This window comes from Tursiops truncatus, chromosome 19, assembly GCF_011762595.2.
Source record: "Tursiops truncatus isolate mTurTru1 chromosome 19, mTurTru1.mat.Y, whole genome shotgun sequence".
Classification (NCBI taxonomy): Eukaryota; Metazoa; Chordata; class Mammalia; order Artiodactyla; family Delphinidae; genus Tursiops; species Tursiops truncatus.
In genome coordinates this window covers 9,583,180-9,603,675 of record NC_047052.1, presented here as the reverse complement: position 1 = coordinate 9,603,675, position 20,496 = coordinate 9,583,180, and the positions used below count along the sequence as shown (strand labels likewise).

Genomic DNA, 20,496 nt, shown 5'->3' with positions numbered 1-20,496 from the left:
GCAATTAACATTAATGAAGCGTATTAAAATTTGGTGAAAGAGGAAAGGGCTTCCCAGGTTCTCTGTGGGTTCAGGCCTCCAGGCTGAGGTGTTAGGTATAGCAAGTTTCTTTGTTGGATGCTGTTTGCGGTTCCTTGAGACAGTGTGCAGGCAAGGGTCAAGGTAGCTGCTGTTGAGAGAGATGGAGCCAGCATTCCACATGCCCAGCCTGTCTCAGAAGTCGGGAAACACTGAAAACAACCAACCTTGAAGAATTCTATCTTCTCTTGTGGATAAAAAGGAAGGGTCTAGAGACAAAGGGAGTAATAACCACTGAGGCCTGGCAGGTACCCAGCAAGATACTGGGGCTTTGCCCGTCACGACTTTGGGTAGGGTGCATGCGGCTGTCCTCAGTTTACACGTAAGTATCAGAACATGGCTGAGCTAGAGTTTCTCTCAGCGCTTGACTCTAGCCATATTCTAGGGAGCGTATCTAACAAAGAAGGTACTGTGTAGTGTCCTTGAAGTCAGAGGACCTTTTTATTTTATTTTGTTATATGTCGTTCTTATTCATTTATTCTCTTCCTTATGTATTCCGCCTGTTTCTTTTTTTGATAAGGAGTTTCACTGTTTCTTTTTTAAAAATATTTATGTATTTATTTATTATATTTTTGGCTGCATCGGGTCTTCGTTGTGGCATGAAGGATCTTCCCTGCGGCGCGCAGGATCTTTTTCTGTTGTGGCATGCGTGGGTTCTTCATTGTGGCCCATGGGCTTCTCTTTAGTTGTGGTGTGCGGGTGTTCTCTCTCTAGTTGTGGCGCGTGGGCTCTGTAGTTGGTGGCACGTGGGCTCTCTAGTTGAGACGTGCGGGCTTAGTTGCTCTGTGGCATGTGGGATCTTAGTTCCCCAGCCAGGGATCGAACCCGTGTCCTCTGCATGGGAAGGCGGATTCTCTACCACTGGACCACGAAGGAAGTCCCTAGTTTACCTGTTGCTGATACTTACTCTGACCATAGGACGTTTGCTTCTAATTGCTTTTTCTCCTGAACATAAAATGGAGATAAAAAACATGTCACCTAGAGTTCTTATGTACACAGAGCTCTTAATAAGTGCTTAACTCATATTTAACACTCAAAAAAAAGAAGTATCAACAACTCTGAAAAGGTGGACCAAATATCTGAGATGCAACCTGGAAGGTGCCCATATGTAAGTCATATACTCAGCTGACCCCAACTACGTCACCATTTTAGGTTTTAGATAGGTGATGATTTGGAAATAGATCAGACAACAGAAAGAATGAGACAGTTTCCCTATGAGACTCCCATTGCCCAGTGATAATGAGATTTGCACAAATACTGTTTTAGAAGAAACAGTGGTTTCTTTTTTTCTAGTTAAAAGATTAATTCATGCTTTCTACCAAGCATTTAAAGAAGAATTAGTATCAATCCTTTGCAAACTCTTCCAAAAAATAGAAGAGGGAATACTTCTCCACTCACTCTCTGAGGCCAGTATTCCCGTGATTCCAAAACCAGATAAAGACGTCACAAGAAAAGAAGTCTTCAGACCAGTATCACTTATGAAGAGAGATGCAAATATCTTGTAAACTATTCTAGCAAACCAAATGCAACAATATATAAAAAGGATTGAAATTTATACCGTGGCTAAGTGAAATTTATATAAAGAATTCAAGGTTGGCTTAACATTTGAATGTTAATCAGTGTAATATACCATATCAGTGGAAAAAAGGATCATGTCAATAGACGCAAAGAGAACAAAGTTGAGGGCTCCCATTTCCCGATTTCAAAATTGACTATAAAGCTTCAGTAATGAAGACTGTGTGGTCATAGCATAAGCATAGTCATGTAGATAATAGAATAGAATCGACAGTCCAAAAATAAACTCTTACAGGTGGTCAGTTGATTTTCAGCAAGAATGCCAAGAGAGTTCACTGGGGGAAAGAACAGTCTTTTCAACAAACGATGCTAAAACAATTGGATGTCCACATGCCAAAGAATGAACTTAGATGTCTTGTGTTCGCCATACATAGGAATTAGCTCAAGATAGATCCTAGACCTAAATGTAAGAGCTAAAACTATAAACCACTTAGAAGCAAGATAGGAATATATGTTTGCGATGTTGGGTTAGATAGTGCTTTCTTAGATCCAAGCACAAGTGACAAAGGAAAAAAAATATATAAATTATAGTTCATCACAATTTAACACTTTTGTGTTGCAAATGTTACCATCAGGAAAGTGAAAAGACAATCTATAGAATGAGGGAGATGGTGCAAATTGTATATCTGACAACAGACTTGTATCCAAAATATATAAAGAACTTTTATAATTCAATAATAAAAAGATAATTACCTCACTTAAAAATTGGCTCAGCATCTGAACAGACAGTAGATGTTTCTCCAAAGAAAAGATACAAATTGCCAATAAATACATAAATTGCCAATAAATACTAATGCTCAACATCATTAGTCATTAGGGAAATGCACATCAAAATCACAATGAGGCGCCACTTCATACTCACTAAGGTGGATACAATTAAACAGACAAACAACCAACCCAAGACAGATTTAATGACAAATACTGGCAAGAATGTGGAGAAATTGGGATCATAATACGTTGCTGGTAGAAATGTAAAATGGTACAGCCACACTTTGGAAAACCGTCTGGCAGTCCCTCAAAACGTTAAGCATAGAATTAACCATATGACCCAGCAATTCCACTTCTCCTTGTATACTCAAGAGAAATCAAAACATATGTCTCCATAATAACTTGTAAGTGACTATTCATAGCAGCAATATTTCTAATAGCCGAAAAGTGGGAAAAAGACGAAATGTCCATCAGCTGGCAAATGGTTAAATGAAATGTGACGTATCCATGCAGTGGAATAGCTTTTGGCCACAGAAAGCAACAAAGTACTGATACGTGCTGCAACATGGATGAACCTTGGAAACGTTAAGTGTAGTGAGAAAAGTTGTTCACGAGAAGACCACATGTTGTGTGATTCCATTTATATGACATATCCAGAATAGGCAGATCTAGAAAATAGAAAGCAGATTAATGGTGTCTGGCGGATGGGAGTGGTTAGTGACTATTAATGGATACAGGGCTTGTTTTGGGGGATATGAAAATGTTGTAAAATTAAAATGTGATGATGCTTGTATAATTGTGAACGTATTAAAAACCAGCGAAGTGCACACTTTCAAAAGCGTAAATTGTATGCTTTGTGAATTCCATCTGAGTAATTTTTTAAGAAATCCATGCTTACATAGAAAATTTGGAAAATAACAAAAACAGTAAAAAAAAAAAAAAAAAAAGAACTAAGCAACCTAGTGATATCCTGCACATCCAGAGCTAACATTTTTCTGTATTTCCTGTCTTGCTGACTGTACGTATAAAAGTCTTTTTCATGGCGGGGGGGTGGGTGGTGGCTGGGAAGGGATATGAATCGCACACATAACACTTAATTTCCTCCTTTTTCAATTGATTTGAGAAATTGGGGAACCTCTGACTTAATCCTTGCTGATTTATCTTATCTTCTGTTGGATTTTAAGTTGCTTCTAGTTCATATACAATTTTATAATTCTACCTCATTTATATATCATTATTACTCATTCTTATGCATAAGCTTTTATGTAAATTTTGAGGATCTCTGTGGGAATGAATCTTGGAAACTGTATCAATTTGCTAGGGCTGCTGTAACAAATTACCACATATTTGGTGGCTTACAACAACAGAAATTCAGCCTGTCACAGTTCTGGAAGCCAGAAGTCTGAAATCAAGGCGTCTGCAGGGTTGGTGCCTTCTGAGGAGGGGTCCATTCGGCGCCCTTCACTAGCTTCTGGTGCAGGCGGGCACTCTGACAGCCCTTGGTTTGTAGATGCACCTCTCCAGGCCCTGCCTCTGCCTCTGCCTTCACAGTGCCTTCTCTGTGTGTCTTCTGCCCTTCTCTTCTTTTGTAAGGACACTTGTCAATTGGATTTAGTTCTACCTTAATCCAGCGTGATCTCCTCTCAAGGTCCTGAACTTAATTACATTTGTAAAGACGCTTTTAACAAATAAGGTCCCATTCACAGGTTCCTAGTGGACCTATTTTTTGGGTTCACCATTTAATCCCCCACAGAAGCAGTGGCATATCAAGGGGGTAGCAGGTGGCTGTAGGGATAGTCTGCCCCAGGCACGGGCAAAATGGGGGAGCATTGTTTGTAGAAAATTCAAAACCAATAATAAGGACTTCCCTGCTGGCACAGTGGTTGAAAATCCGCCTGCCAGTGCAGGAGGCACGGGTTCGAGCCCTGCTCCGGGAGGATCCCATATGCCGCGGAGCAGCTGGGCCCGTGCGCCACAAGTGCTGAGCCTGTGCTCTGGAGGCTGCGAGCCACAGCTACTGAGCCCGCGTGCCACAGCTACTGAGGCCTGCGCACCTAGGGCCCGTGCCCCGCGTGTGCATCGCAGTGAGGGGTGGTCCCCACTTGCCGCAACTGGAGAGAGCCAGCGTGCAGCAACGATGACCCAATGCAGCCAAAAATAAATAAATAAATGAATTTATTTAAAAAAAAACCAATTTATTAAAAAAAAAACCAGTCATCATGCAGTGGCAGTTCTGAACATTATCAGTGATAAACTATTCCTCCCTAGAGGTATGAGCTGCTGCCCTTTGCACCGCCCCCTGTGTAACCCACTACTTGGAAACAGGATTACCAGCTGAAATAATGTGGATATTTCTAATTCTCATGATAAATGTTTCCAACTTACTATCCATGGGGTAGGAATATATAGTCTTACCAGCTTTATACAAGGTAATAAACATATGATAATATAAATAACTTGCTAATTTAATAGGCAGAAAATATCTCATTTTAACTTTTGCTACTGGTGGAGTTGAACACATTACCTCTTGTGCTGGTTATTTTATAATCAAGTTTTATGAATTTAAAAAATATCATTGTCAGTATTTCTGTTAGACTCAGAATATGTTTTTCTTGTTGATTTGTAAACACTGTTTACATAGTGAAACTATGGATTCTTTATAGGATTGCAAATTTTTGCCTTTTTTAAACTTTATTTAGATAACAGATTATTTTAGTTTTTAGATAGGCTTTTCTTTATTGCACACCAGTATTTGTTTTCTAAAAACTCAAGATTCTTCACCTACAGTTTTCCATAAGGATGGAACAAAATCAGATTGTTGCAATAGTAATAGGTCTATGAGAAGTCTCTATGAAAAGAACACTAAGTTTTTTAAAATGAAAGATAGGAAATATTTCGTTTCCTCTATCACATATTCCATGCCATTGGTGTGGAATCTGAACACCATCGGTTTCCAGCCCCTTATTTTACAAGCAAGAATCAGAAACTCAGAGGATTTGGTGATTTGCTTGAATCTGGGACAAAACACTGAACTTTTATCTCTTAAAGCAGTGGTCCTGTAAAACTGTACCCTGTGTCTTTTTCTCTCGTTTCATGTGTTAACTAAATCCCCGAAACGCTTTTTTTTCTTCCTACAAAGCATTTATTTATGGCATTTTTTTCTTATTATAAAGACAGCACATGTTAATTATGGAAAAAATAAATACGAATAAACTCAGAAAGAAAACAATTTAAGACACTTTGGGTTCCATCCACCCCTAGAGACAATGACTGTTAACATTTTTGTCTATGTTTCATTAGCATTGTGTGTGTATGTGTGTGTGTGTGTGTGTGTGTGTGATCATACAATATTATATATTGTTTTTAAACATGAATGCTTTACAGAGTCAATAGATTTGTTATTTTCATGGCTGCATAGTATTCTATCATATGCATATATTCCAATTCATTTAATGATTCCCCAGTTGTACATTTAATTTACTTCTAATGTGTTGCTGTTATGTTGCAATTACAAACACTGTGGATAGCCTTGAATATATTTCTTTATACAGTTCTCGTTAGTACCTTAGGATGATTTCTTCCAAATACAATTTCTTGATTAGGATTTAGGATTTTGATTCACATGAAAGGCTTTTATTTTTAAATTTTTTACTATGAAATTAAATATGTGCAAACAAAGAGAAGATATAACAGACCTCCACTTAACTCTCCCCAAGCTGACTTCTAAAATGTAGATTTAACTTGACTTCCAAAAGGAATGTATCCAAACAGTTTGTGCCTATCTCTTTAGACAGAGCATTTCCACCTTGATATGTTTTACTTAATACCTAGTAAGTGCTGGTTCTGGTGTTGGCTTTTTCACAGCACACTTTCTCCTTTATTCCTTATGTCTTACTTTAAGGGCTGTTTCGATTTTATAGATAACGAAGCTGAGAACTGAATGAGCTAAGGAAGCACAGATTCAACTAGGCGGTAGAACCTGTGTTCCAACCTGGGTGACCAACTCATCCCAGTTTGCCCAGTATGGTCCCGGTTTTGGCACTGAAAGTCCCGCATCCCAGGAACCCCCTCGTCCCCAGCAACTCAGCACAATTGCTCACTTAGAATCCAAGCCCTTCCTGAGCAGAATGGTCTCAGATGCGACCTTCTAGGGCATCCCATTTCCAGCTGTCTGTAGTCCTGAAGATAGTGAAGAATTGGTTATTCCGGGGGGAGCATGGATCCTCCTTGGTTTTAGAGCATTTCTGTCTGTACAACGTGGGATGTTTTCTTTCAGGTCACTTCACGTGCTTGTGTGCAATGCAGCCGTGTTCGCTCTCCCCTGGAGCCTCACGAAAGATGGCCTGGAGACCACCTTCCAGGTGAACCATCTGGGCCACTTCTACCTCGTCCAGCTCCTCCAGGACGTCTTGTGCCGCTCAGCCCCTGCCCGGGTCGTCGTGGTTTCCTCGGAGTCCCATAGGTGGGTTAGAATTGGACGTTCTGTTCACGTGACCAGCTTCCTCACACCAGCTGATGGTCCCCCCAGCCTCTCTTTTTGCAAATAATTTTCATTAGTCCTGCTCCAGAAAGTGTGTACTCAACCTGGCTTACTGAATTTATCGAGGTCTTTTTTTGTGTGTGTGCCCGTGATGGTGGGTGATTATTTGGGGGTAGTGTCGACAGCAAGGTAGATAGTTTTTATAACTATACTTCAGGTCCCTCATTGATTTTGCTTTGAGATGGAATAATAATTGATTAAATCTGAATTCCTGACCTGTATTGATTTGTCATTCACCAACTTCACCATCTCACGAAGAAGAATGTGCAGTTATTCTAGCAGGAGAAACAATGCAATTAAAAACTGCAAGATGAAATCCAGTTGTTTTATAATGAGAAATTAGGGAATTCAATGCAGACGCTAGCTGTGTAATTGTAGAAAGGGAAGTACTGTAGTTAGAACATATTAGAAATCTGGCCACGACTCTTTTGGTCAAAATTTCAATTAAAACATCAGATGGCGCTGCTTTTCTGTTACCATTAGGAGAATATTCAATCGACGAAGACGACAGTTGAAAATTTCCTCGTATTTTCAGCATGTTTTGTTTCTAGAGCTGGATAAACAACTTTGTCTAAAGAGAAGTACCCTGAGAAGATAAAGGACTTGCCGGGTGAGGCTAGATTTAATACATGTTAGGGAGATTTTCCTGGTGTGGTTGGGAGCTTTCACTCCTACCAAAGTAGCTGGAGAAAAATAATGTGCAAGGGCCTGTTTTTTTTCTCCCTCTTCTTCGTCTTAAGTCCTGAAATGTTTTAGTGACCCAGAATGAAGCTTATTTTTTTAAATCATGCTTCCATAAAATGTAACCCCTGGGACTTGGAAGAGAGAGACCAGCCAAGGGTTAGTCTGAACCCTTTATCACTCCCAAACACAGGGGCTTATGGTTGAAATGACACACTGCAGATAGATTTACTTTTACCATTTGAAATTTATGACGGCCGAAATGAAAGGAAAATGCTGGTAATAATCCTCCCCTGCGTTAAAAGACATGAAACATCTCGTAATTAGGTGGTAACAAAATCGGGACATCCTTATCTTTGCAAATCACACCGGGTTCCTGAAAGTGGAGTGGCCTTGTTCAGGCGTGAGGGAGGCTACTGCGGGGGCGATGGGGAGAGAGCTCCGGAAATAAATCTGCCAGCCCCAGTCGTTTGCCAGATGTGGAGGGCACCACGGGATACGTTTAAATGAGCTGGTATTTAATGGGAGATTCTGTGGAATTGTCAGCTGCTTCCTTCCCTTTGTAAATCTGGATCTCAAATAAGTATTTCATGGGACGTCTTTGTTCTCTCCTTAACTGCAGTGTAATTCGCACTTACCTTGGAGATCTGAATCTTGATTTCATTTAAAAGATGGATCGGAAGGCAGGGCCCTGGTCTCTTGAATTCGATCCATTGTAGTTTCCAGACCAGGTCTTCCTGAAGTGTGTGTTATCAGGCCCGCTCCTGTCTGGCGACGGGCACTAGTTTTCTACTTCCCGATGACCTCTTGCCCGCATTAAAGGGTGTTTGTACAAAATGTTAATTCTCCCAAGCTGGTTTGTTTATTACACTTGTGTTGCACCCCAGAGCCCGTGTGAATACTGGGCGGGCAGTCCTGGGAGAGCACTCACTTGCTGCTCAAGGACCCAGAGCCCTAAACCATGTCGTAAAACGGAAGGGTTGATATCTAATTACCTCCATAAACCTTGGCGGAATCTCTTCGTTGGAGTCAGGACCCCCTGTTAGGGGAAAAATGAAGTCCGATGTTTGCAGAAAATATTATAGCAGACTGCCCCAAGGCAAAATATTTATTAGCCTCCCCGAGTCTTCCCTGTATTTTAGTTACTTATCTGGAACCGGAGCAAGTGAATTGAAATCCATCATATGAAAATGAGAACTTCCTTGCTGTGAAAAAATTTTTCAGATAACAATTACAATGGAATGAAAAGAGTGGAGTGCTGGCTGAAGGGCTGTAAATGGCAGTGCTGGCTGAAGGGCTGTAAATGGCTGCAGCTGTGTTGAGTGCCAAGTTGGCACACACACACACACACACACACACACACACACACGCAGCCTCTGATGCAAATTCAGTCCTATTCTTTGAACATACTAGCTTTTGTCTACATAGAATCCAGCCTAATTATTTTAGTTGGGTTATTTAAAAATCCTCAGTTTAAAAGAAAAAAATAAAGGAGCAGTATATAGAGAAATACAAGATAGAGGTCCTCTCAAACAGCAGATGTTAACGTCCAGAGAGCAAATGCTAACATTCGAGTGTCCTGGTAGGAGGATAACTCTATTAAGACGTTATTGTTTAGCTTTGTCAATTTTTCAACTTGAAAACAGGGTAGGCAGCTTTTGTAGATTTGTTTTGCTGCCTCTTGAGCTGTGAGAGGTGAACGCGGTCATTTTTCAGGAAGCGGGCCCTGGCTCAGAGGAATCGGAAAGCTCGCCCACCCTCTCTCCTCCCTGGAGGACTGTCAATACCAGCTAATCAGGCCTTAAAAATGAGTGTGCCGCTCAGGAGCTCAGCAGGTCAGGAACTCAGGGGTCCACTTATGGGGGAGGGCTGTTTGCACAGGGCGGGCCTCCTGTTTAGTAGCTGTTTCTCCATCTCGAAACCTGCTTTCAACCTGGTTCCATCTCATTTCTCATCAGGGTGGATTTTGTTGTTGTTTTCGCCTTGTTTCTAGGTTGGGGACTAGGAATGAATACCTTCTCTTAGCGGTTGAGTCTACCCAGTGTTCCCCAGGGCATGAGATACTTCTGCATTGTCCTTAAAAGCCAAAGCAGGGAAATCCTTCTAAACATTAGAAAGTGCTGCATGCAGGTGTTCATGAAGGACATAAAGCCTCTGAGCAGAATGGGAAAACTTTCCTTTTGAGCAAAGCTCAAAACAAAGCTTTTTGTAATAAAGGAAACTTGGCTCTTAGTTTGGAATTCCAAACCCGCGATCGAACTTCAGTTCTCTAATCCCGTATTTAGGCCCTACTGTGTGTCATAGGCAACATTCAAGGAGCTCACCTCCCGAGAACTCACAGTCTAGGGTTGGAAGCAAATGAACAAATGACTTGCAGTCTGTATGGAAGGACAGAGGCACAAGGTACAGAGGTGGCCTGATTTGCTTTGTTGCTAACGTTGCAGGGTGGCAGGTCCTTGAACAACAGGAAGAGCATGGACCAGGTCCCAGAAAGTGGATACTTAATTTCCATCTACCTTGCGTGGCTTCTTTCAGTCTGTCCCTCACTGCCACCCTAGAAATCACTGTGACAGCAAGCAGTGGAAGAGTTAGTTAGGGAGAGCTTCCTGGAAGAAGTGACACCTGAGCTGGATTGGGCTAAACAAAGGATGCCAAGAAAGCCGATGAAAGCGGAAAGAAGAGTGAGTGAAGGATGCTACCTTCGTCCCGTACCTGTTAGATGCTGTCTAAATCCTGGATGCTCTTTTCTACTCAGAGCAGGTAGAACTTCTGGGCCATACCTTAGATCATGGCATCCTCAACTCAACAGTCCTTATTTTTTTTGGTGACAACTCTTCTGTAACACCTTATTACTGTTTTGAAATAAAATTAAGAAATATGGATAATATAACTTCCCTGCATACATATGTTATAATTCAGTGCGCTAGCTTACCTGTAATGTAAGGAAAAAAGTGAATGTGAAGCAAAAGAGCATGTGTTCCAACATGTCAGTGCTTGGGCGGGACTTCAGGGAAGGTAAGTTATCAGAGAGCCCAGGTGTGCGCCATTGCAGCCTCAAATGCCACCAGCCTCAGGTCAAGCCTCACCTCCCCACCACCCAATCCCATAAAATTCCAAAGCGCGCTCATTCCTCATTTACATGGTTGTGGCACGCTGCTCCTGGAAATTCAGCGGCTGTTACAACTGTGCATCTGTGTAAAGCACAGCTCGGCTCTAGGCTCAGATAATTACACACAGGCTTTCATCTGCCTGAATGTCCAGTGGGGCCATCTTCCTTGAGCAAGGCTCCGAGTGTGTGGCAGGACATCTCCTGTCCGCGGCCCCCGCCGGCAGTCGTTATGACAACCAGAAAAAGGCTCCCATAAATTTTCAAATTTCCCGCTAAGTTTCACTGCCTCAGAGGATTCAGCTCGGAAGTCTGGGCTCTTCCTGTGGTCTGGGGACTTGGAAACAGGCAGCGGTGATTCCTTTCGGAGTCTCACTGCCTTATCCACGCCAGCGTCTCTGGCCATGATCTTTGTTGATGACTTCGGCTCGGCAAGGTGATTTAACACCGGAAATGGGATGTCACTGACTGAGTCCTGGAGAAGGGGTATTTAATTTCCATTAAGACATGAATTCCGTCTGCCCCTGGGATTCTCTTCTTGGTCATAGCTCCATCTGAACTGCTCCTTTAAGGAACAACCAGATTATTCCATCATTTTCGCTTTACCTTTTGCTTTCCTTTTCCACAGTGGTTGTCTCCATTGCCCTTGTTGTGCTCCCTTATTACTCGGGGCAAACGCCCAGAGTTGATGAAGCAGACTCCAAGGGGTCCTTAATGAAGATGAGACTGTCGTCTAGAAAATCCCTTCTGTTATGATCTTTTTTTTTTTTTTTTTTGCTTTTTAGGGAAGTCACTACTTTGTTGTTATATAAAAAAAAAAAAAGAAAGAAAGGAAAGAAACAAACAGCTGGTGTTTAACGACTCCGTCAGACCCAATTATAAAACATCAACTACTTGCTTTGATTTGTGTGTGTCCATGGCATGGATGTACTTAAAAACGTTCGGCTCTGCCAGAACTTCTTTTGGCTTTGTTTACGTTTATCTTTTAAACGTTGAAGACTATTGGTGGCACCTCACCAAGGTTATAACCCCTTTATAATCATTAATTTTTAATCTGCAAAAGAGTCTTGGAGGCAGCAAGGCTCATCTATATTTACTTGGATGCTCAAATGAAAATAATACAGGACGCAAGCATTGGCTAAAATAACCCAGGGAAGCCCTGTCAAAGGTTAGGAATGCGATATCTCTCTGCTTCCAAAAGCAGCAGCCCTTTATTTAAGATGTTTTTCCATTTAATTTAATTATCCTTGAACTTCCTGTTGAAGGTTTTGAAAAATATATGTTAGAGGCAGGGGTGGTGGAGTGGGACTTCAGCATGTGAAGACCGCTGCATTTATGAGTTTGGGCCTTTATTAAGTGTGCCTTTGGACCCCGATGGTTTATATTGTGAAATCCCCATTGTCTATTTTTAAGGAGACTTTGTTTCGATGTTTGCCCAATTGAGTTTTCAATCATCTCTGCATAGTTTTTCTCAGATTTCTAATAAAAACACAACGCTATATAAGAAGTCAGAGACTGGCCGTTTCATATCTTTTTGTTTGTTTGTTTGTTTAAGATTTACAGATATTAATGATTCCTCTGGAAAACTAGACTTCAGCCGCCTTTCTCCATCGAAAAATGACTACTGGGCCATGCTGGCTTACAACCGGTCCAAACTCTGTAACATCCTCTTCTCCAGCGAACTCCACCGCCGCCTGTCCCCGCGTGGGGTCACGTCGAACGCGGTGCACCCCGGGAACATGATGTACTCCTCCCTGCATCGAGGCTGGTGGGTGTACACGCTGCTCTTCACCTTGGCCAGACCCTTCACCAAGTCCATGGTAAGTGAACTGCCGCCGCAGACACCTCCAGTGCGCCTTTACGGAAAGGGTCCTAGAGAAACCCAGGCACACGTGCTTTCTGCGCCTCTCACCTCTTGTGAGGATGAGTCTGGTTTTGATCATCACAGCATCAGGCTTTAGGGCTCTTGGACACATTTCAGTGGGCTTTAGATTGCACCTGTTTCTCTAGAGGTGTCTTGGAGGGCCAGAGAGAAGATGCGCTCTTTCAGTATTGTGTTAATATGTGGCTGAACGTCTTCATGGAGATGATCTGTTTGCTTTCGATGTGATTTTTTTTTGGTTCAGTAAGCACAGTCCTTCAAAACTGTGTTTTGTGTTAGTAGGTGAATGACATGGATTCATGCCTTTTGAATTATTAGCAGATGTGATTCCTTTGTTTCCATTGAGAATCTGTATCTGTTGTTCTAAATTCTTCTTTTAATGGGTGTAAACCTTTCCTGGAGAATCCTTTTGTTGGGCTACAGGTGCACTTTATTCTTTACTTCTCCAAAGTCGTGAATCACACGACTGTGGTTAGATTTGGACATGTTCGCAAAGGTAAGTGTGAAGTTCTTTCTGTTTTTGACGGTCCTGTAACAACTGTATCTGGAAACTTCTTCCCTGAAAGAAGTTTGAGGAGGAAGTCATTAGAATGAAGAATGCACATTTTTATACAACATATTTGGTTTATGGTACTTTTCTAAAACACAGACCTTTAAAAAATGTTTTCCTATTTAGTGGACACCAGTGTTCCAGTTAAGCAAACCTACCATGTAATCCTCAGAAACACCTTGGCTTTTAGGAGTAACAAAAGTCAAGTCATTGACCTCTGATGTTCTGGGCAAATGATCCCATAGCCTCTGAATACAGTCTGCTGCCTTCTCCTGCAGCCCTTCCCACCCACCCTCATTGAGCTTCATGTTTGTGGATGGCTTTTAAAACTGCAAGGAAAATCTTTTGACCTGCCTAGGAGAAAGTAAGTGCTTGCTTTTTTAATCTTCATCAACCAGATGGTTGTTATGCAAAGCAAATAGACTTAATCCAAGAGGTGACTACTTAAAGAAAAGAAGAAGTGGGAGAGTCTCTGGAGAGCAGTTCTCCAAGGCCAAGGCCGGTGGAAAATGAGAAAGCGTGTGTGTCCCAGGATTCTGAAGCTTCCCCATCGGCAGGCTGTCCATGATTGCGTGAGAGTAGGTTCTCCACGAGGACATCTTTGACCATGATTTCCGCTCGTTGTCTTAAGTTAGGTCCTTCAGTAGAGATGATAAGGGAGAATATGGGCCTGGACTGGTGTCAGTGCCATTGACAGTACCATGGATGAGTTGTTCAAGTTTATGCAGGGGGTGAGGAGTGGACAGCATCCTTTCTTATTTTCTGCTGGCCCTGTACCTTCAAGACCAACAGCCCAATCATCGCGGGGCTGTGACTACAAGGACTGTGATGGCGGGTGGTGAAACCATGTCCCCATTGGGTGTGGTCTCCAGTGGATGAGGGCTTGTTGATGGAAAATGGTAGCCACTCTTACTCTGCGATGGGACCACAGGGCTTAAAAACCCTGCACGAGGGCAGGTGGGAAGGAAGAAGAAGACTAGTTCTGGGAAAGTAAAAGGTGGAGTGAATGGTTGTTTCTTGGGGAGGGGATCATTGTCTAATAGTTAACATGAACACAGCACATAAACGTGTTTAGCCGAGTCAGGCTGGATTGTCTGCTCCTTGGACGTAACGAGGATTTCTGAAAGCACCAGCAAATTATGTCAGGCAGGCAACTGCGTTGGGATCACAGAATATTGCTGTTTGGCTGGTAACTATAGTCGGGACTCAAGCCAACGGGAAGACAAGAACGTGGAGTTGGAAACTGAGACAGGAGTGTCACCATACAGCTGGGCAGCACAGGAAGTTAGGAGAAGCTCCCCACTGAATGTGCACCACACCGGGATCTGGTCTCAGTGGTGCCCGATGCCCAGCCTCAGTGGCTCCTTCCTCCTCCTTCACCAGCCGGTGTACAGAGGCTTCGGCCACCCCCCAGCCTGGTCCCCAGTGCTCGCAGCGGGAAAGTGCCCACTGGGAGCAGTCGTGGGCAACATATAAAACAAGACCTGCTGGCTGTGGCCCTGGGTGAGAGGGAGGTTTGGGAAAATGAGCAGATAACCCTTGAGAAGGTTTGGAGAAAAGTGGAGACGTCACCAAAAGACCCCCCAGATTTGGTTAAGTTGTATTGGCAGTGGTGGAATGTTCCATAAAAGGGCAGGGGACGTAAACCCTTAGCCTGTGTTAGAAAAGGGATTTGACATGACTTCCTGGTGGTGGCAAGTGTGAGAAGGCTGCTGCCTGGGACAGTGGACCTACTGACTCTCTTGCTTAGGATCCTGATGGTCAAGCCCCAGCTCTTACCCTTGGAGTTGGGAGAGCTTGGGCAAGACACTTGACCCTTCTGAGCTTCTTCCCTCGTAACCAAAATGGCGATAAAGGTTGGCATGAGGATTGACAGTAATGGATTCACGGTCTGTCATATCTTTATACATTTAGGTATTTGGTGGGGTTTCTTAGACCCCAGAGTTCCGTACGACTGAGGTTCGTAAAGAGATGGAACGGGAGCCCTGGACTTGTCAAACTCACGGCCAGTCACTTATCTTTGACGAAAATGTAGAACTCTGTGTGTGGGACAGAACTCTGTGCCAGTATAGACCTGGGATCTACTGTTTCACTGGTAGGACAGACTGAACTACAGATCCAGCCTCATGTTCTGTCCTTCCATACAGGGCTTGGCATTGCTTCCATTGCGACAAGACGTTGTTTTGTGGATGAAGGGCGCACTTCTGCCATTTTAATGCAAACATGTTTTTGGACCTAAGCCATGTGGTTGCATCCCCATTCCCACCCCGGGTAGGAGTTGGATCCTAAATGCTCATGGAGAACCTGAGCATAGATTCAGGGTTCCCGTCTCCCAATGGCTAGTGTTCTGTTTGTGCTTCATCTTTGCCCTTTCTGCCTTGCACTTCAGACAAAGCATTTTCCTTTTGACCTGAGGGCTGCTGGAGTGTGCATTCCATCGTGCAAGGTCAAGGAAACTAGAAACACAGCCAGCCTTGTGCCCGGGAGCCCTGCCTGCCTTCTCCACTGTAGCCGGCTCCCTGAGGTATTAAACAGCAGTATTCTAATATAAATGTCCCTTTTTTATTTGCTGTGACTTGCTGTGACTGCGGTGATTTTAGTTACCGTAATTAGGTCACCCTTCGTGGAGTCAGGCTATTTTAAGTGCCTCTTTAAGGAATATTGTGGCAGATCAGTAATTTTACAATTGGATATTCTTGTGCAACTTTATTAAATGTAATCTGTCTTTTAAATGTTGCCCTTTTACAGTTATACATTTCTAATTGTTGCTGTAAATGCATTATCACTTTGAAATTAATTAATTTTTCCATTTTGCCCGCCTGCAGTATAATAATCACTAATGAGAAACTTAGGGATTAATTCTCAGCACAGTGACCCCTACTGGTGGAGCCGTGTCTCTGACACTTCTTCCTCTTGTGGTACAGAGGTCAGGACAGCTATATGGGGGTTTCGGAGGGAAAAGCGTTTTTCCCTCTTCCCTCCAATTTATAATAAAATTAAAGTAATAGATAAAAATGGGAATAGGATTGTCTCAAGTATTGTTTTAAAAATGATGCAGGGTTCCTTAGCTGCTTGTGCAACATCTTCAAGGAAAAACTAAACTTTGCTGGAAGCTTTCTAGTTATGAAGTGACATCCATCTTACGTGTGTCATTTGCTTATTTTCCCATCTCTCTAGCTTGCTTTTTATTTAAATACTCTAAAATTACATTTTACATATTGATGCACTAATGTATATTGTATGTTAGTGTATGTAACATATTCATACATACGTATTACCCTCTGGGGCTTATTTCACAAAATCAGGCATATTGTATTATCTGGTGATCTGTGAGATTTTTAAAGGTGGGTCTGTCTATTTGCTATGGTTGCCATACCCCCAAGTAAGATGCAGCTTGGCAGGTAAGGCCAGGCATTGTGGTGCTTTACGTATCAGCATATATGTCTTCATTTATTGCTTACAGCAGTTTGACGTTAGAATCACTCCCCTTATTTTGCAGTTAAAACGCATAGGGAACTTAGCCAACTTGTTCAAGAAAATGAAATATCAGCTGGCAGACCCTCTGCCAGCTACTTGTCCAAGTTCATTTTCTTTGTCAAATATACCAGCGCCGCTGCCACATTGATCCAGTCCTGTGGTTGTGTCTCCTTTTTAAAATGTTTGAAAGCACCTTCATGAAATGAACCCTCTCCCCGTTTTCTTCCCCGCATACGCTTGAAGTGCTGGTAAACAACGTCTTAGCTCAAGTTCCTAGGTCCACGCCAGCCTTTTGCTATCAGTATGTAAATTTGAAGCTGAGCCCCCTCACGTGCCTCTTAGCGTGTTTTGTGCAACCAGATGTTTGCGATGGCAGGTAACGGTAGAAAGAGTATCATGTGTTAGGGTAGCAAGAGCTTAGCAGATGTTTTAGGGAACCGCGTTTTCAAATCGTTTTACATTAAAAAAAAAAAAATAACAACGGCTCAAGTTTGTCGAACTTCTGAAACGATTGGGTTACGTTTCCTGGGGCCGCGCAAAGCCAGTCATTGTGCTGAGTTTTAACAGATGCGCAGCTACCCTGCTAATGGATGGGCCTGCGATGCTGGTTCTGTTGCAAAGTTATAAATTATAGCTAGAAAAAGCACACGGTGTCGTTCTTCTAACCTTCGGGAAAGCCAAGCCTGGTAATTCTGCCCTTGAATAACCCGCTGCAGAGTGATTTATAGTTGTACAATTTAAAACATAATGAAGGAGATAATAGATGTTGATTTGTTCTTTAAATTAGTATTTTAGAAACATACTACCCCCCACCCCTCCCCATGAAATACCTGCAGCTGACTACACTCTGGATACTATCAAGGACAAAACTCCCTGTCTGAATCTTTATTGTTACATTGGAGTAGAAAAGCGGGGGCCTTTTTCTGCGTTGGGAGGAGGAAATAGAATTTTCAAAGTGGAAATTTCAGCATATTCTTCACTGATCTAAATATTTTGAGACTCCTGAGTGAGGGTTGAATTCTTTGGCTGCCTTGCCCTTGCCAGGCCAGATATGTTAGAAAACCAGACTCCTAGGACCTCTCTGTGGTTGGGCCACACGTGGGCTTTTCTGCAAACCCCGCCCCCCCGCCTCCACGGTGGCTTCTTCCCCTCGCCGAAGCCACATCCCCGCAGCCTCAAACATTCTTGTTACTTTCCAGGATTATCATTAGCATTGGTTTTATTCATCATCTCTCAATTCTGTCCGGAGCTTTAAGGTTTGCAGTGTTTGCCCAATTTGAAGTCTAAGGGATATGGTGGAATGAAAAAGAGCATAGGATTTAGAATCATTAGGCATGTGTTCACAATTCAGGTTTCCCCTCTTTCTTTTAGTTGTATAATTTTGAAACGATTCACCCTCTCTCAGGCTCATTTTCTATCATCAGTTTAGATGTTTTGGACTGGGACTCAACACCCAGTTAAAAGTGGTTGGCGTATCAGAGGTTTGTTTTTCTCATATATCCAGAAGTCCGTAGGCAGCCAGGGGCTTCTTTAGCTAATATTTAGGCAGCTCCGCTGTGATTGTCTTGGCTTTTTCCTCATGATTATAAGATGGCTGCAGCAACACCAACCGTTGCATCCTGTGTGATAAACTCTGAAGTAAGGGTGGGAGGGATGAGGCCCCTCTTTGCATGCCTTCCTCCTTTATCAAGGAGGAGAACATTCTGTCTCAAAACTGTCCTCCCTCGTAGACTTCTCAGCTCCCACTGGCCAGGATTGAGCCACCCGTCCAGATCCTGGGTACAAGGGAGGCTGGAAGAGTGCATATTGGCATTTTGTGTTTCCGGGGTGGGAGGCAAGATCTGATGGCAAGGAAAAAGGGTAGGATAATGGCTTTTGAGCAGGCCCTATTGAACAGGTGTACATAGAGCTTGCTCATCTGTCTAATGGGAATGCTGTCTATGTTATAGGGTCATTGTGAAAGCAAGTACGAATTAAATGGGAGGCACCTGGCCTCATCTGGTCCCCTTCCACTCACCCAGCTTTACCTCAAGCCACTTCTGGCGCCATTCTCCTTCCTTCTCCAGGTTGCTGAAGTGCACTGCCCTTCAGTCTAGAACACACCTTTCCCTCCCTGCTTAGTTACTTTCTGCTCATCCTTCAAAACTCAACGCAAACATCACACTTCAAGGAAGCCTCCTTAGATGAAGCCTTGGTCAGGACCCTCCATTCTGTGCTCTCATAAGAGTCAGTGCTTATCGTGTGATACTGTCTGACGTGTCATAACGCTCCATCTATATGTGCCGGGGAATGAATGAAGGACCCCAGAATTTGTCCTTTGTAACGTTTAACAGAAATGCAAACGTAGTTTTGTGTTTAGTGTCCGTCTTGAAAGTGCTGTTTTTGCCTTCACACTGCTGTATCCCTGGTCCATAAGGTATGTGCTCAGTAAATACTTGTAAATAAATAAACGAAAGACAATTAGGTGCTTAATGAAGGACAATCTTGAATCCATTCTTTTTCATGAGTCTCTCTGAGGTGGGCAGGGGATTGCAGTTCAGAATGTGTAGGTACAGAAACGGATGAGGCTAGGGGGATCCCCTGCCCCCAGAGTCACACAGCTGGTCCATGGGGTCAGCCCCCCGCCCCTGAACCCCTGGTCAGGGGAGACACGAGGGATCCACCCAGTGGTGTGAGTATGGAGAGAAGATGCGTAAGGAGAACAGCAAGGCGTGGGAAAGAAACACTTTAGAGCCGGGCGGCTCTCAGATCCAACCCCAGCTCCGTCCCACACTAACTCTCGGGCACATTTCAAGCCCTGGCTAGCATCCGTGTGTATGGGCTCGTGTTGAGAATTGAACGGGACCATGAATGTGTAGCATCCATGTGCTGGGTGTTCAGTAAACACTCACTGGCGTTGCTCTCGTTGACATGCGTCGAGAGTGGAAGATCATGAGTGTATAGCATTCAGAGTAGGCTAGCTGTGCAGTAGACATGTTTTTATCATCATCATTTTTTCAAACAAGGAAAGGGCTGTGTTACTTCCCGTTGCTTGGAAATACCCATTCCCCTAATGACAGCCCCGTGTCTGTCACAGAAGATCTAATTTTCCCTGTGAATATTAGGCATGAAAAAACCATATACAGCCCCGAGGAAGAGCTGGACAACATACGGAATGGGGACCAGGCCTGGACCCACAGTGCATAACGTAAGCCCTCCTGGCGGCCTGTGTGAGTACCCCTTAGCTTTGAGGAAGGAGTCCCCCTTTCTCGTTGGAAACAAAGAGGAGGAGGAAAGTATGCTTGGCTTTGTGAGGCCAGGGCTCTTCATGGCTGTATTTTTCTCTGCCTTGCCTTTCTGTGTTTTAAGTCTGGTTGGGCCTTTGTTCCCGAATGAGTGCCTGAGAGGGGGAAAGAAATGACTCTCTGGCCTTAATACGTGTGACAAATTTTTTAATGAACACTTAACCGAGATTTGAAATTCCCCTAGTTTTATCTTCCGCGTTTCCTTTTCTTCTGCGTCCCCGCTGGCTCTCGGGTAATGCATTGCCTCTTTTTAACTCTCTTCCTAGCTCTTTTTATTACTTTTAAGTTGGTGGAGCCTTCTTTGATCCTCCCCCTCCAGTTTCCTTTTCTCCAATTTCATACTTCTTTCCAATGATTTTTGGCTGCCGCACAGTTTCGATATCGGAGGCCAGCACGGTTAAACACATGCCAGGAGTTGGTGTTGCCCTGCGATGATGTTTCTGAGACGTTTCTTCTGTGAACATTGATTTTCTTATAGCTCACCGGACATGTTGATTTTTCCTCGTGAGGCGGAAGGTAGTGTTTTTCCAGCGGCAATAGGAGAACTCGAATCCGGGGTTCCGCATTGTTCAGAAGCTGAAATCCACACCCTCCCCTTCTTACTACACTGAGATG

At 43.3% G+C, this 20,496-nt stretch overlaps 1 protein-coding gene across 6 annotated transcripts in view; it reads left to right on the top strand.

The window, feature by feature from the left end:
- The window catches only part of WWOX (WW domain containing oxidoreductase), a 973,868-nt gene that overhangs the window by 275,256 nt on the left and 678,116 nt on the right, over positions 1–20,496 (top strand). For 5 of the 6 annotated variants that reach the window (XM_019941681.3, XM_019941674.3, XM_073796720.1 and 2 more), the window contains exons 7-8: positions 6,638–6,823; positions 12,244–12,508. In XM_019941681.3, coding sequence (XP_019797240.1) covers positions 6,638–6,823; positions 12,244–12,508 — 451 coding nt within the window. The remainder of the gene's footprint in view (positions 1–6,637; positions 6,824–12,243; positions 12,509–20,496) is intronic. The other variant, XM_073796721.1, reaches the window with a different exon arrangement.